At 43.5% G+C, this 16,921-nt stretch overlaps 1 protein-coding gene and 1 pseudogene across 9 annotated transcripts in view; one reads left to right on the forward strand and one right to left on the reverse strand.

Moving 5' to 3' along the window:
- LOC110322085 overlaps positions 1–3,454 on the forward strand; it is a 19,622-nt pseudogene extending 16,168 nt beyond the window's left edge.
- A 50-nt stretch (positions 3,455–3,504) lies between these two features.
- The window catches only part of Prox1 (prospero homeobox 1), a 54,564-nt gene continuing 41,147 nt past the window's right edge, over positions 3,505–16,921 (reverse strand). For 5 of the 9 annotated variants that reach the window (XM_029538532.1, XM_029538529.1, XM_029538530.1 and 2 more), the window contains exon 5: positions 3,505–8,910. In XM_029538532.1, coding sequence (XP_029394392.1) covers positions 8,722–8,910 — 189 coding nt within the window. In that variant the 3' untranslated portion in view covers positions 3,505–8,721. The remainder of the gene's footprint in view (positions 8,911–16,921) is intronic. The other 4 variants (XM_021197789.2, XM_021197791.2, XM_021197790.2 and 1 more) reach the window with 2 other exon arrangements.

Here is a 16,921-nt window from a genome sequence, read left to right on the forward strand (position 1 = left end):
CACACGGCACCAAGCTTTGAGGCTTTGGTTCAGTTACCCTGTCACTCACTTGCTGAGCCATGATGGATGGAGGGAGCTTTTTTTTTTTTTTTTTTTTTTTTTTTAACGGTTACCAAAGACTTTCTAATTGTGAATAATCGAAAGTAAGAATATTGGCTTGGGGCAATTGTATCCCAATCAGTCCAAAGTCACAATAAGGACACCAGGTACTGTGGTTGCTGGGACCTGGGGCCTCACTCATGGAGCAGTTTCCAACACCCGTACCAGGAATGTAGCATACCATCTGCATAGGACTCTTGACAGCCTTATCTAGACTGGAAGGTTCACCCAGCTCTCCTGGAACACTAGAAGGTTGTGGTTGGATGAGTGTAGCCTAGGCAAGACTTCCCTTGAATGTGATTCAATTTTCACCTCAAAATTAACCTACCAGGCTTACCCCAGGATATTCCCCACCCCCAGTGATGAGCGGGGGCACCATTTATTTCTTTTGTGGTATTCACAATCATCGTAGTCACCAGCCTTTTTCTAAGACTATTTACTGTTTTCTTCTACACAGGCTGCCCTTGTATTTTACATCACCTAGTGTGATTGTTCACAGTGCACCCAGGTTCCCAGGCACAGAGGAGGCTGAGCTAGGAGGATTGTGAGTCCAAAGCCAACCTGGGCTACTTCCCTGCCTAGGGAGAAGCTCAAAGGAACAAAATATCTTAGACCTTAATGTATGACAAATCTTCTTTTCTTTTAAGTATCAAAGGCTTCAAAAATGCTCATCTTTCCTGGTCTGTCTTCATCATCCACAGCGTCTCCTTGACCCTTTCTTCCTCTTGCCCCTTTCTGTTTTCCTATTGGTCACATTCCCCCTCAGTCACTGCCCCCTCTGCTTACATTCACAAAAAACGATGTGGTTGTATAGCTATGTAAAATCGGTTTCCACACATAAGCACAGGCACGTGTGCTTTGATATGTCCCTGTGACTCTGATTCTTGGTATCTGTTCTGGGCTCAGATGTGTGTTGGTAGATTTTCTATAGATATATGTGGAATTTTAGTTGCTGGCTGCAAGGTGTGTCTGACCTTTTGACATCACCACACACCACCACACATACCTGTTCACACCTGAGAACAAGTTACAGAAAAGTAACCAGAAAACTGAATCTCATAACGTTTTGAGTGTAGGGATGTGCTGAGAGGCAGTCATCGGCATGCTTGGCCACGTGTGGGTTGGGAAAACTTGCATGGAAAACCTGTAAGCTGTTGATCATCTTAACAGCTAAAATAAATACAACTATACTTGCTATTAGCTTGTGAAGCATGCGAGTTCCAGGAGGGAATGGGCACTGGTGTCCCTCAAACAATGCGTGGAGCAAGGTTTGGGTCAGGAGGGTTGATATATCAGGGTTGGGAGAGTCGTCCACTTGATTTTAGAATAACACCTGCAGATAACTTAGCCACCAGAGGAAAATCTTCTAAGTTTTTAGATTTATTTTTATTGTTTTTAATTATGTGCGGGTGCCTGTGTATATGAGCACCATGTGCTTGCAGTACCTACGGAGGCCACGAGGGGAAATTGGATTCCTTGGAGTCAGAATTACAGGGTTGTGAGCCATCCATCATGGGTGCTTGGAACTGAACTTAGGTCCTCTGCAAGAGCAGTAAGTTCTCTCAAATGCTGAGTTCCAGAAGCAGTGTTTTAATTAACCCTCCTCTCAGAAAACATTTCTTTCTGCTCTAAAGTGCTTAGGCAACTGTGGACTATTCGGTCTGCTCCGTGCACAGAAATGGAAGCTCGTTATACGACTATGTGCTTTCTATTTTCCCAAAAGAGTGGATGGAGAATGGGGATTCTTTTTTTCTCTACTCTGGGAATAAATATTTTGGCATAGAGAGATGAAGGATTGGCCCTTTGCACATTTTAGCTAGGAAAACTGGAATTTAAGCTGCCAAGCAAGAAAGAACCAAAGATAGGAAAAAAAACACTATAATTATCTGATAAAGCTTCGATATCACGTCGACTCCAGGTAACTGTATACAATTGCACCAGTGCATGAAGTTCTTACCATTTAAGTAAAAGTAAGAGAGTCCCGAGGGGGTGTCAGTCCACAATAGGGAGCAGAGATGCGGTGGAAGAGCTGTTGAGTGGCAGACATTAGTTTGCTTTAGGGTGATCCTTACTCTTGATAAAAAGGATCTAGGCCACCTTTAGTTGCTCTAGCAGAATCCTAGAGTCCAGACATTTTATGAAGGTAAAAAAATGGTTTATTTGGTTCATACTTTTGACTAAATTAGGCAGTTCCATTCACCAGTTCACTCTGGCAAAGCTTTCATTGTAAATGGTGCGAACCCAATGAGGAGGAAGAGTCCTTCCTCATAAGGTAGGGCAGGAAGACACAGTCAGGACCCAGAGTTGCCCCTTCGAAGCCAGCTTGCTCTTGGGGGGAACTGAACAGGGTCCTGAAAGAACTGCATCAATCCCATGACCTAGTTTGTCCTAATGTTCATCCCATCTCTTACAGATTCTTCCCCTTCTTCTTAGTGGCACACCGGGGACCAGCTTTCTGTTACTTGTGGAGCATTCTCAAACCTATCTAAGCTGAACAGGTATATAATACTATTCTTAGGTAATAAAGAGATACTATGTTCTGAGGCCCCATACTTCACACAGAATTAGGAAACGTGTTAGAATTAGGAAACATGTTGTCAGCGATGTTGAAAGGAACATTTTAGGGAGATCGCGAGCTTTTTCATTTTCCTACTTCTGGGTCTAACAGACTCATTCTTGAGTCCCATTCCAGACTAACTTGTCATGTGACCTTGAAGAACATCTTTTCTCCAATTGGTAGTAGTCATTGCCTGCTTAAAGGGTTCTATGCACTACAGCTCTCAAAAATCTTGTGTTTGTGTTCATGTGAGGATGCACACACTCCTAGAGGTCAGAGGACAACCTTGGGTACAGGTCCTTGGTTTGTTTGTTTGTTTGTTAACCCTGTTTGAGACTGGATCTTGTTTGCTTTTGTGTTTCCTAAGACTAGCTGGTCTATGTACCCCAGGCTAGCTGGTCTATGTACCCCAGTCCAGCTGGTCTTCATCCTCAGGCTAGCTGGCTTGCAAGCTTTCCAGGGTCTCCTGTCTTCACCCTTTCCTGTCTTATTGTAAAAGTTCTGGGATTGAAGATGCATGTTCCTAAGTCAGGCTTTATGTGGGTCCAGGTCCCAACAGTCATGTGGCAAGTGCTTTACCCAGGACGCAGCTCCTCAGGCTGAACCACATTTCTCTTCCCTCAAGCTGAAGGTCGACCAAAGTTAATCAGAGTGAGAGACTCTCCACAGAAAGCAAGCCATTACAGCAAGCCTCCCGACACAGAAAAGAGATCTCGGGCTGATAGATCAAAGACACAGAAAAGAGATCTCTGGGCTGATAGATCAAAGCCTTATAGGTCCAAGAGCAAAATGCCATGAGTTTTCAGAAAAAAAAAAAAAAAAAAACCAATGGGATGGCATGAGCTTGTAATGTATATTTTATTTTGCACAAGCTTGCATATATACTGCACATACATTCAGTTTAGGAGAAGATGGAAGGCACACAAGGCAGTTGGACTACTGCACCCTTTAGTGGTACAAAGCAAACGGTCAAAGTTCGGAGAATATAGAAAAGCTTAAAACACACAACGGAAACCCGCCCCGCCCCCCCACGACAACATTGTCCTTTAGGTTTTTTTTTTCCTCGTTTTAAAATTTAGTAGCTGCCAAACTAAATTGTTTTTACTTTTTACTTTAAAATCAATTGTCTACGGCACCGTTTTGTTTTCTTTTGAATATGGACAGGGAGTCTCACTGTTTTTAATCCTATCAATTAATATTACAGTACATCCTTGGTAATACAAAATTGTACACCTTCATCAAATAAATTAGGATAAATTAAACCAATAAATTATGCAGTCTTCAGAACAATAGACAATAACAAAAATGCACAATTGAAATTGCCTCTAGCTAAAAAAAAAAAATCAAAAATTGACTTTATCAGTTCAGTTATTGTACTATATTCAAATCATAGGGTCTTTATTACAAAAAAAGAGCTTCATAATGCTATTTACAACATATTGCTAAATAATATAAAGGCAGTGTTTGTCACGGTTTGTACTATATACATACGAGAAGTGGCTGGGACAGTGTTGGGAGAAGCTGTGACCTTTGACTCTTTTAGAGAGCTAAGACCAACTCCAAATACATCAAATTTTTCCCCCTCAATTTAAAGTGGCAATATACAACTTTAAAATGCTTTATTCCCCCCATATGCAGAGGAATTGGTTATTAAAAAAAAGTCTAGTGAATCCATTTTCCCAAAGACAGGCCAACCATTTGCCTGCTCATTCATGTGTCTGCACATTAGGGGGTATCTGGTTTGAGAGAGGGCTCGGTTGAAAAGACTCAAAGTCCACATGCTTCCACTTAGTCTTAAAGGATCATTCAAAAGGATGCAAAGATTAAACACCGGTTTGGACCTCAGCTCTGAAGAGGAGCATTTTAGCTTTAGTCTTATAGTCAGTTTAAAACCAACAGATCTACAGAGGCAAAGCTGAGCTTCCTTGCGTGTAAGTGTGACGCAGCGACACAAACCAACCGTTACATGTTCCGAAGGGAGCCTTTGAAAACAACTCTTAATCTGCAGACATGGCGTTTACACCAGTAGGAAACGGTTGTGCTGTTCACACCAATGAATTCTCTATAATACACACGGCAAAGGGATTGTTCAGGTCCTCACACACATTGCTGCTTTGGGGGTATCTGTAAACCACTCTGGCTTTGATTAATTTATGGTTGCTTTTGGGGAGCAGTCTATGGTTAATTCCCCCCCCCCAACTCTTTAACTAAGTGATTGATATTAACCTGCATGTGTGGGGACTTGGGGAATTACTTACTAAATGTCTTCATGTACACAGAAAAGAAATGTCATAGATTTACAGAGACGCCTGTACCCTTGCCCTTGCTCTCTGACAGAGAGAGACTGCTATCTTTTGCAAGTGAAGAGCAGGACTTTTGAGATGCTTTCGACTGCCTGTGCAGTCACTGTAATGTCCCTCATAAATTCAACAGATGCTGTGAGACTGTAGCTATGAAGATCTCATGTCTTACGTAACAACGGCCATGAGGTGAAATATTTACATTTCCTTATAAAAGTTCTCCTTTGCTTTAGTGTTTTTTTTTGTTTTAATGTTTTTAAAATATTTTTAAAATGATAGTCACCCATATTCCTAGCACAGTAACAAGGATTCTTCAAACATAAAATACTTCAATTAAGTAACACTCAGAGGCACAAAGCAAACTTCAGGAATATGGTATGAATGCTCACTGAAATAATTACTAGATCCTAACATCTTCCACGTAATTTTACCATTTAATGCAAAACACCTCCATTGAACTGCCAGAGAGACGGTAAGAAGTCAGGGTTGTGTTGTTGCAAATAGAACATTCTTTACACAAAACATAACAAATGCCTAAAATAGGTTCTTAAAGTCTAGATAAGAAAAGGTAAGCTTTCCACTTCACACGCATACATATGTATATTTTTACATGTGTGTGCCTGCGTGCTCACGCCCACACTTCTGCACACACATTGCACATGGTATGAAATATTGCTTCTATAGTGCTTCTCATTAGGCTAATAACACACGAGAGCTACACCACAGTTACAAAAAAATCGGCTTCTACAAGAATCTCAAAAACTCGAATGCTGCTCAGACAATTAAGGAAAAAAAATAATTTGCGGTGTATCAAACTGTTCTAAAAATTTCTCTTCTTCAAAAACATTATTCTCCCGCTTTGTTTTAAAAAGACGCAAAATATGCATAGCTATCAACATCATGTCAAACGGCCAGGAAAAGAAATTAGTGTTTATTGCAGCTGTACTTGGAAATAAAGTGAAAAGGAGACAGAAAGCCACAGAAGGCACAAGAACATTTGTACTTGTGGGGGGAAAGAACTGGTGTTTTGAAGGATTTTTTTTTTTTAAATCCCCACGCTGGTGTAGTTTAGATCTAGGCACAGACTATCACCTTGAGTGTACACACAAAAATAATACAGGGTTAGCATAAAAGAAGTGGCCATGTGGAACTGCAACAAAGAATTTAGAACAGATCCCCAGGTTCCCACCGTGAAAACTTAACTTTCTCCCGTGCACAAAGAGGTTTTCACTCCGTGAGAGCTGACTTAAGATGTGAACAATACTAGGTTAATTTATTCTTATTTATTTATTTGGTAGGTTTTGTTTTATTTAAGAACTAACTGCTTGGTAGGAGTATTGAGAGATGGGCTTCTGCCATCTACTTTCTCACTGGGAGATGCGTGATCCAGCGACTTGACCAGGAGCAGCCGCCTCAGTGCAAAGCTGTGGAGACCTGCTTCTGTCATTAAGCTGTCTGTCCTCATACTGGCAGAGTGAGATCATCTCCAACCTCAGAGAACACCAAGACAAGATATAGGTAGCTATGGGCACTGACATTCAGTAGAAAAGACATTTTTCTTCTTCTTCTTCTTTTTTTTTTTGTTTTGTTTTGATTTTTTTGCTAAATTTGTCTATTTAAATCAGAAAGGCAGAGGAAAACAATATTTTAAAAATCGAAATTAAGTCTAGAATCAATATTCATTTGCCCCGGATTACGAAGATACCTAGCTATCTGTCTACCCAAGTGATGACACTGCAGCTTTGCCTTTGACCTTGCAAAGGGTGACGTGGGGGAGACCTGATTGGCATGTGACTCAGAACAGCCAGGACCCTAGTGGACCCTTGCAGGAACCACAGTGCCCCAGGTTTTCAAATGAAGCATCTCAAAGACTTCCATAATTTGTATTGATTGGGTTCCTGGTTCTGCTGTTCACTTTGCAACATTTATCTCACTGGTATGATCGACTACCTGGGCTTTTTTGTTTTAAAGACAGTCAGAAAAATAACAAATATACTCTAACAATTGTCTATTCAGGAGTGGGTGCATGAGCACGAGGAGATGCTACTGCAGTGAGTGGACAGTGTTGAGTGTGCTAATCCATGCTCTGTCCATATCGCCGGGGCCTTCTGGTCTCCCGGAAGATGCTGGGCCTCGCAGGGCTTCACAGTTTAGCTTGAAGTCAGCAGGTTTTAAGGCTTTGTGCTGACAATAATTGTGTTCATACATCCCTGCCTATCAGCAGAATTTATAAATGATGTTGAATTACAGCGTTGCAGCCAGCTAGACAGTCACAAGGGCTGACCTGAGTCCTCCAAAGTCAAACGCTGATTTTTATTTTTTAAGAAATTAAGGGGAAATGGCATCTCTGTCCTTTATGTTTTAAATACTGGGTCTGTTGCCATGTCTTTTTTTACAGTGTGCACATCAGATTGTCTAAGGGAAAGTAGGGGCCTGGATCATACTCTTAGAGTGAACAGTGCTGTTTACTGCACCCGTACACTAAAATCCAGCTAAGATAACAAGCATGAGAGATAGTTAGCGTGCAAGTGTAGGAGGTGGTACATCATCAAAAACCTGGGTGTTTGGAAAGAGCCATCTGAGAGTGGGAGAGAGAGAAGCTGGCTTTCTCAGTATGCTGGAGTTGTGTCTTCTTGGGTAACCCCAAACTAACCTACTGTACACACGTGGGTCAATATTAGATTCTGTAGTAGAAGAGACATGGCCAGCTGCTTTAAGATATTATAACCCAGAGGAAAAAGACAGACAGCCACCCTCCATACCCATATGCAAATGAGCCATTCCTGGGTGATGTCCTCACAGGAAGTAAAGATCAGGTCCACTAGCAGCTGCCAGCGTGCTCCAAAGGGAGGGCAAGGGTTTCGTGGTCAGTGGGACTTCTTAATTCCTTACTGTAGAAAGGTATCCAGAAATTAGTGTTTTAGGAGAAGACAGAAGTTAAACAGCAACAGCAATGCTAAGCATATAAAGAGAGTCAAGCAAAGGATACATTTGGAAAGTTCATGCCTTTTAATATCTGAAGCAAAGTAAATAGTAACTAGTGACAAAGCACAGGGTTTCCTCTAAGTCCACACGGCCAAGCTCACATCTCACCACCAGCCTGTTCTAAAGTTCACAGAGACAGCAGGTTGGCCTGCGTGCATGGGTGCGTTCCCAGCCTCCTCTCAGGAGAGTCGGTTTTGTACAAACTTGGGTCTGGGGGTTTATGCCATTTCTCTTACAAAGGACTTGGTGGCAATCTTTCTAAAAATCTGTCCTTGGAGGATACTTTTGAGATGTGAGCTGCCCAGCTGCCGAGGGCACTGGTTTAGATGTTTAAGAAAAGGTTGCTTATCGGGCTCAAATCAAACAAGGTATTCCAGTGTGCGAAGTGTTTTTCTCAGGTTCTTCCAGAACTTCTTAACCCTAGAGAAACAGGAGACACAGCACGGGGTATGCACGTGAGCTGTGTCACAGTCACTGGCTCACTCCATAGCTCACATGCACTTTACACAGGCTGACATTCCCTTCTCCTGAAAACCAACCCTGCCTTAAGTCTCCAAATATTAAAGGCCTTGGGCAAAAGTAAACTAAAGGAAAAGACCCATCCCCTTGTGATGAAGGAAAAGAAAAGGAACTCAAGGAGGATGAGCAGGACCCACCAGCTGACATCACAACATATCCATGCCTCCCACACACAAATATATAAAACCAAAATCTAGACACAGAGAAGCTGGACATCCAAGGGGGACTTCTATCCATACATTCAAAAGAGCGTTGCAATCTCTACTCATGAAGGAGTTCTTGTAGGCAGTTAGGGGATTTGAAAATCTCAGGAACTTCACTATCCAGCTTGCAGATGACCTTGTAAATGGCCTTCTTCCAGGAAGGATCAACATCTTTGCCCGCGATGATGGCATTGAAAAACTCCCGTAACGTGATCTGCGCAACTTCCAGGAATCTCTCTGGAACCTGCTGATACAAGGAGACAATGGTATTAATAAAGTTTTCAGTTTCAAGTCTGCAGTTCTTCAAAGGAAACTGAGCTAAGTCCACACTCTCAGAAGGGGGCTTTAGACGGCACCTGCATTTTCTAAAAATGGCCGGCCTCTATTCTCTTGTGTGGAGTTGTTAAATATAGCAGCATTGTGATAGACGGCGGCTGCTCCGTGGGTTTCAGAGGAGACATGCGCAGAGGATACATGGGACCCGCCAACGCCAGGGTTTTACTGTGGAACGATGCAGTAGAGAAGAGAGACCCACATCCTCACGTGGTTAAGCAGGTCTGTTCTAGAAGAAACTTGCCATCTCCCTCTTCAGAATTTTATTCCTTTCTCCTTTGGACTTCCATTATGAAAAAAATAATGTACTCTCGGAATAGAATAATACATGTTGGGCTTCTACATAAACTAAATCTCTAACGTCAATGAAGAAACGTTAAATTGGTTTCCTGTTTGTGCTGTAGAACTGTTGCCTGGATGCGCAATTGTTTATTAAAACAGCCAGTACTATAAAGGGGTAAGATAACAGCACAAAATCCTGAGCTATGAAACTTACGCTGAACCCTGAATTACTACCTTTTGCTTCGGCACTAGAATAGTTTCTTAGATGGTGGTTCGTATAATTGATCATTGCTAATTGTTACAAAAGCTAGCACTCACTGAGTGTTTACTGTGTCAGACACCATGTTACATTACTTAGTGAATGCCATTCCATTTTTCCAACCTCTGTGTAAGGTGTTACTGTCTCAATGATACCTCGAAAAAAACGGAGGCACGGAGAGATCAGAAGGACTCATTCAAGGCCGTTTTACTCCAAGATTATCATTCCCCAAATAAGCCTTTTGGAATTTCTATTTGTCAAGTCCTTGTTCCCATAGCAATTAATGTATGAGAGCTGTCTGTCTGTCTTTCTGTCTGTCTTCTCTTGTCTCCTTGTGATTAGTGTGACCTTTTGACCGTGAGAAGAATACTTGGCATTCTTTAGAAGCAACTCACAGTAAAGTATGGCCTATCTGTGCTCATATCAGCGTGATAGATTCATCAAATAATTGCACAAATAATTAATAATTTTCCCAGTACACATTAGTGAGATTTCATTTTTACATTAAGTTCAGATGTATGAGGACATAAATGCATGATAGTGTATGTGTAGACACATCTATCCTCACAGATTTAACATGAAAGACCTTCACTGCAGTTCAGAAATGTCAGTTACTAAAGCAACAGGGAGATAATTGTCCAAGAGCAAGGGCAGCACCTCCCTCTCTGCCTTTTTTCAGCAGGTGTAGTGGGCATGTACATGGATATATGTACACATGTACACATATATGTATACATGTACACATATGTACACATGTACACACATATGTACACATATACACATATGTACACATATACACATACACATGAATGAATGATAGGCAACATAGAAAACTAAAACAATCACTGGATGTCCCTGAATTTCTCATTTCTTTCAGTAGCTAGTCAATTGTTCTTTAGGGAACTCTAGTAACTTTCCAGAAGAAAAGAAAAGAAAAGAGAAGAGAAGAAAAGAAAAAAGAGAAGAGAAGAGAAGAGAAGAGAAGAGAAGAGAAGAAAAGAAAAGAAAAAAGAAAAGAGAAGAGAAGAAAAGAAAAGAAAAGAAAAGAGAAAAGAGAAGAGAAGAAAAGAAAAGAAAAGAAAAGAGAAGAGAAGAAAAGAAAAGAAAAGAAAAAAGAAAAGAAAAGAGAAGAAAAGAAAAGAGAAGAGAAGAGAAGAAAAGAAAAGAAAAGAAAAGAAAAGAAAAAAGAAAAGAGAAGAGAAGAGAAGAAAAGAAAAGAAAAAAGAAAAGAGAAGAGAAGAAAAGAAAAGAGAAGAAAAGAAAAGAAAAAAGAAAAGAGAAGAGAAGAAAAGAAAAGAAAAGAAAAGAGAAGAGAAGAGAAGAAAAGAAAAGAGAAAAGAGAAGAGAAGAAAAGAAAAGAAAAGAAAAGAAAAGAAAAGAAAAGAAAAGAAAAGAAAAGGAAAGAAAAGGAAAGGAAAGGCCCAACATTGAGTCTAGAACAGGCACAATGGCCCACATCTTCAATCTGAGCATTTGGATCTCTGAGTTCCAGGCTAGTCAGAGCTATACCCTGTGTCTCAAAAATAAAGAGGAGGGTATTGAGCAATCTCTCCCCGAAGCGTTTATGTTGGCCTGTCTGGACAGAGCTCAGAGCTGACTGGTAGCGCAGGCAAGGGCCCCTTCTCCCTGACTGGAAAACATCAGTCTACTGAGATCCCATGGAAGCACCTGCACACATGCGGATTTCCTGGAGGGAGCATCCTGTCCCAACCCAATGACAAGTCATAGCAAACAGGCCTTGCTGAGAGAGGCCATGTGGCTGGCCATAGGGCTGCAGCCAAATGCTAACACATACAAACATCAGCGGTGCAAACTGTGTGCTCTCTCCCTGGCTGCTGCCAACAGAACCTATGGGGACCCGTTCTTCAACAACAAACCTAGAGCTGCAGGAGATGGGGAGCTCCGAAAGACACAGGTGTGAGCTCTACAAAGGGGGGGGGGGTAAGCCAGACGCCCCACCCACTCCAAGGACACGCCCAACCCCACCCAGCCTAGCCTATCCACGGGAAGGAAGGGCCTTGTGAAAGCTATCAGAAGCAGATTTTGTCTAGATAACTCCACAACAGCATGAGCTCCGGAGGGGGAAGGGTAATTTAAGATTTCACTGAGGACAAAAGAGTTGTGCCAAGTCTCTACTCCAGTTCTCAGAGGCCATGAGCCTTAGCCGAATGCATCTTGTCCTGTTTTAACATTCACTTCTTGAGGTCACCATCGCTGCCCTGTGACAGCTTTTGCACCGTGTCTGACTTTTCACCTCCTTGTAACTGGTTTCAGTGTGCTGTCCGCATCGTGAGGTGTCCTAGCTGTCCACAAACACGGTTGTCCTTCAAGAGGAGACCGTCCCCCCTCTGCTCCATCCCATAGTGCTCTGTAGTCTACTGATACATTCCCACAAGGCTCTCTCTCTCTCTCTCTCTCTCTCTCTCCTCCCTCCCTCCCTCCCTCCCTCCTTCCCTCTCTTTCTCCCTCCCTCCCTCCCTTGCTTGCTTTCTGACCCAGGGTCTCATGTAACTCTGGCTGGCCTTGAACTCAGCACACAGTCAGAGAAGATTTCCTTGAACTTGTGTTGCTCCTGCCTCTTCCTTCCTGGGTGCAGTGGGATCCCGTCCTTTTTATAAAGGCCGGTTGACTCACATGAGGCAACCAATTCCCAACTAGCTATGTCTCTATAACTGAGGAAAACCATGCGCAAGGAGCCAGTAATGTTAATGTAAATAAAATGGGTTAAGAGAGTTTCTGGCTGCTGGTTTGGTTATTGGGAACGGGTTCTCTTTGTGCACGATGAAGTAGCTTGCTAACTTTCTGCTTGCTCTGGGCAGTGCACACTCAGAGGGTAAAAGGCTTCTTGGAGATCCGCTGATACTGGAGCAGCTCCTGTTTTGATGGTGGCTCCAGAGGTAGTGTGGGGTAACAATGGCTATTCTGAGAGAACGCTGAGGTATTCCATCCACAGGTAGAGATCTCACTCAGGAAAACAGAGCCTCAGCTCTCTGTTCAGAACCTCTCTCCACCTTCATTTACCTGAGGACGGTGGTATCATCTTACTGATGTTGGGGGGGCATCAGGGTTCAGGATTTGGAACATGACATTGCCCATATTTTAGGCACCTCCTCACACCTAATGGCTTTCCAATCACTAATAAACATCTGCAGAGAAACCCTTAGTGACAAGTAATCCCTTATCTGGGTTTCTTTTAATAGAACCCAACAATCTCTACAGTGAACCCTCGAGTCTCCTCAGCATCAGGTGCAACAGTCAATCAAGTCACTGGAATGCAAGACAATGCAGGCGGCCGGGGGCGGGGGAGGGGGGAGGCCAAGCCTTTGGACATGCCACAGGGGAAAAACAAAAGGCTTCCAAAGTCTTTGGCAGACCCAGGAGGCTATTGTGGGAGCTGGCTGGCCAGAGTTCTTCAGGAGGGGACAGTGGAAACTTTGCTCTGATAAAAAGGCATCCCAGCCTAGGAGCCTCACCCCAAATAGTCTTGCCTTGACATTTAGAAAGCACACTCATGATGAGGTGCTTGAATACACTGGCTCCTCCGAAGGGAGATGGCCAACAAGCGTCTACCCACTCCATCCTGATTGTTTGCTCTTGCTTACTGATTGATCAGAGGGAGCCGGGGGCTTGTGGGTTTCTGAAAGATGGAAGAAGAGAGTTTACATCTGCTTAGTCCCCAGCTGGGCAGCACACACATGCACTGGGCTGGCTGGGTGGGTGTTCTCTCTCTCTCTCTCTCTCTCTCTCTCTCTCTCTCTCTCTCTCTCTCTCCCCCTCCCGTCTTCCTCCTCCTCTTCCCAGTTGCTTTACCTTCAAGGATGATTTGCTTTATTAAACTGGCTGTCCCCAGTCTCTGCAGTCCATAATGAAAGCCTGACATAGCAGGCTGCCGCCTTCTGTGTCCTGCAGACACTCATCATAAGTGTCAGGACATACCAAGGTTAGCGGTCACTGGAAGTGTGCTCGCTGGCCCAAACCTTGCCAAACGCTCTTGGCAGCTGAATGAATGTCACAGAGAATAGAGGGGGGAATTACAAAGGTTAAAAAGAAGACAGTCTCTCCTATTTTCTGGAGACAGAGAAGCTGGTTTTTCACACCTCTGAAGCATCCCTCAGCTCATTCACTGGCCTCTTGCAGGGGAGGAGGGGGGCCATAACCTTGCCCTTTGCTCAGGTCCCTGTGGACAGTCCCTCCATTCTTGATCCCCTTCAAAAAACTGGCCCACTGGTCTCAGCTCACCCATGGAATCATCTTTACTGAAATGGACAGAAAACAAGCCAAGCACGGCTCCCTCCCACCCCTGCAGCTCTTCCCCAAGAACCACCGCCCGATGGCCGCTTCAGCCTATCACTAGATCCCAGTCTTTGTAAGGAAGATGTTTTGGACACTTTATCTTTTAAGCTAATCCCCCACCCCCACCCCACCCCAAACTTCAACATAAAAACGGAAGACGCATGTAAGGTTGACAGGGGTGGCTGAGAGGGGAGAAAGGAGAGCCCCTGCTTGCGTTCTGGTGAATCCGTTCCTGTGTGGGTTTTCTTTCTTCCTCCTTCCCCACTTTTTTTTTTTTAATACTATAAAAGGGCAATAAAATGCTGACTTCGAGAAGACAATGTCAAGGAGAAAAGGGTGCTGGGATTTTGGACACTCTTCACTGCTCGCCTTGGAGAGAGTTATTCCTGTCACAGGCCTTTTGTCTGCATCTGCTGACGGCTTGCCCATAGCCAGCAGCATACTTTAACTGTTTTGTCACCTCCTAACATCACATGCATCAGCTGTTGGGCTTTTGTTACGGGTATTGTAGAACTAATCCGCTGTGGCTGTTCTACTGTGCAGTAAATAAAACAGAAACCCGGCTTCTCAGACCGCGCTGCATGAATATTTCAGACAGCTTTTTACAACTCCGGGACTCACCAAATCAAATAAATAAATAACTCCCCCACCCCCAGCATCCCCAGACCCTCCCCATTGACTGAAACGAAACCCCTCGAACTAGCCACAGATGCCTCCCAGTCACAGGGACTGGAGCTGGCAAACAATTGCAAGTTGAAAGAAAAGTGGTCTCAACTTCGGGGGCACCGCTGAATTCATGTTTAAGAGGAGAGTTAAATGCGTCTGAGGCACAGGGCTGGTTAGGCAGCACGGGAAATCTGCAAAGCCTTTTGGGGGCTTAGAGCTTTATATATTTATATATTTTTATATATTTTACACACGCATGTAAGTTATGTTTATATATATATATATATATATATATATATATATATATATATATATTACAGTTACTCTTAATTAATCCTTGGACCCTTTCCATAATGTATAACCTGCACAGAGGTGTGCTGAGAAAAATCAGACTCTAAAATGTTCTTCAAAACTAAACACACACTATGAACCCTCTATATGTATGAACACGGCAGTTCACCAAGCAGAGACACCAAGTCATTCCCAGACGACTACTGAATGTCTTTGGGAGAGTTCAGAAGAAGAAGGGCATCTATCTCCCCAACACGGGCTTGCCTGGGACACAAAGGTCCCATGAAAGAGACCAACGCTGAAGTTCTTTCTGAGCCTTTCACCCCCCGGTGGGCCCATGACTCCTCTAAACAAACTTGCCCATCCCCGCTGTTTGTTAAGTAAATATTGATCAAGGAGAGGCCTGTCCCCTGACTGCGGTGGCCTAAGCTGGGGACCTGTACTGCTCAGGAGTGGGCTTAGATGGATGAACTCAGAGGGGGCTGCACTCTTCACGGAGGCTACCAGCCAGAACAGGTACAGATGCTGTGTGGCTGCTCCTCGCCTCTTTCTTGGTCATCCTAACAACTCCCACCAGGAGCAGAAGAGAGAAATCATGGACCTGTGAAATATGGTCCCAGGATACCAACCATGCATGCAGTTGTGCTGTGTGGACAGCCCAGACTCCCTTGACTTTCAGAAGACTAGGAGGTCCAGGGAATGTGCGTGGGGAGGCAAGCCCAAGTAAAGGAGTGGGCAGACACTTCAGGGCACAGGTCTGCCTCCTGTGAAGCATCTTCCCGTGGTTAATGAGCATACGCAGAGCCTGGTTTTAGGTCTGCTTGGGCGACATTATTGGCTGGGCCAACACATGGAAAAATATGCTTTGTGTTTTATTTTGCTTATTTCATAATTGGGACTCAAAGTCTCCCCTTCTGTGATGTCGGGGGCTGAATAGAAGTGTGTTCTTTCTTGGGAAGAGACAGTTTTGAGTCATCTTTACAGACTGAGTATGTATTAGACCTGAGTACCGTGATCTAAGAGTAAGGTGTCCTGTTTAGTGTGTGTGCATGCATGTTTGTGTGTGTGAGTGTGTGTGTGTATATGTGTGAGAGAGGGGGTTATATGCGTGTGTGTGTGCGTGTGTGTATGTGTGAGAGAGGGGGGTTATGTACGTGTGTGTGTGTGCGCGCGTGCATGTGTGTGCATGTGTGTGTGTGTGTATGTGTGAGAGGGGGTTTATGTACGTGTGTGTGCGTGCATGTGTGTGCATGTGTGTGTGTGTGTGTGTGTGTGTGTGTGAGTGTTTGTGTTTGGAGTGTGATAGAGAGAGAAAGGGCCAACTGGCATGTAAATTAGATTAGGATGTCCTGGATGTGCTCTCAACCTGTGTGCAGGAGGAGGCAGCCTCCAGAGTCACAGCAGACTAAAGGGGGGTTTTCACAACAACTAAGATTAGGCCTAAGTCCTCCCTCCCTCCCTCCTTCTGATGCTGCAGGGGGCATTCAACTTTCAGGCCCCTTGGAGGATTCAATTACTTTAATACTGGAGTAGTGCAGGGCCCCAAGAGTGAACCTTATTTCCTAACTACACATTTAGCTACTTAAACATCTGAAGAATAAATACTCTTAGGAAATGTTTAAAAAAAAAAAAAAGCACACATATGCACACATGGGGTGGGAGGGGGCTGTGTTTCCTTGGTTTAAGCAAAAGAACATATGGCATAATGGTCTGTACCTTGTCTTCACTCCACCACCCGTTTATTTTAAAACAAAGCTACAAAAGAACAATGTTCTGTTGAGCAAAATTCAGTAGCATTCTGTAAACATTAATTTAAGAAAATCAATAGACTCAGTGAGCTAAAGCCGTATTACAAGATAAACTGGCCAGAGTGACACTTTGTCAAATAGATTTTCCTTTCCCTAGGCTGGGGAAAGACAATTTCAAAATGGGGCAAACGTGTTGCAACCAAGGTTTGAAAAGTATGTGGCCTTCAAACAGTCTGTCTGTCCTGACTACAAAGCTGGACAAACATACTTTCAAAATGATAAGGCTGATTTAGAAAGGATTTGGTGTTCGAATTTTACACAGTAGATTTTCTCAGGTGAGATGTTAAGAGAAGGGGGTTTTGTGTGTGTGTGTGTGTGTGTGTGTG

Source organism: Mus pahari, chromosome 5 (assembly GCF_900095145.1).
Source record: "Mus pahari chromosome 5, PAHARI_EIJ_v1.1, whole genome shotgun sequence".
NCBI lineage: Eukaryota > Metazoa > Chordata > Mammalia > Rodentia > Muridae > Mus > Mus pahari.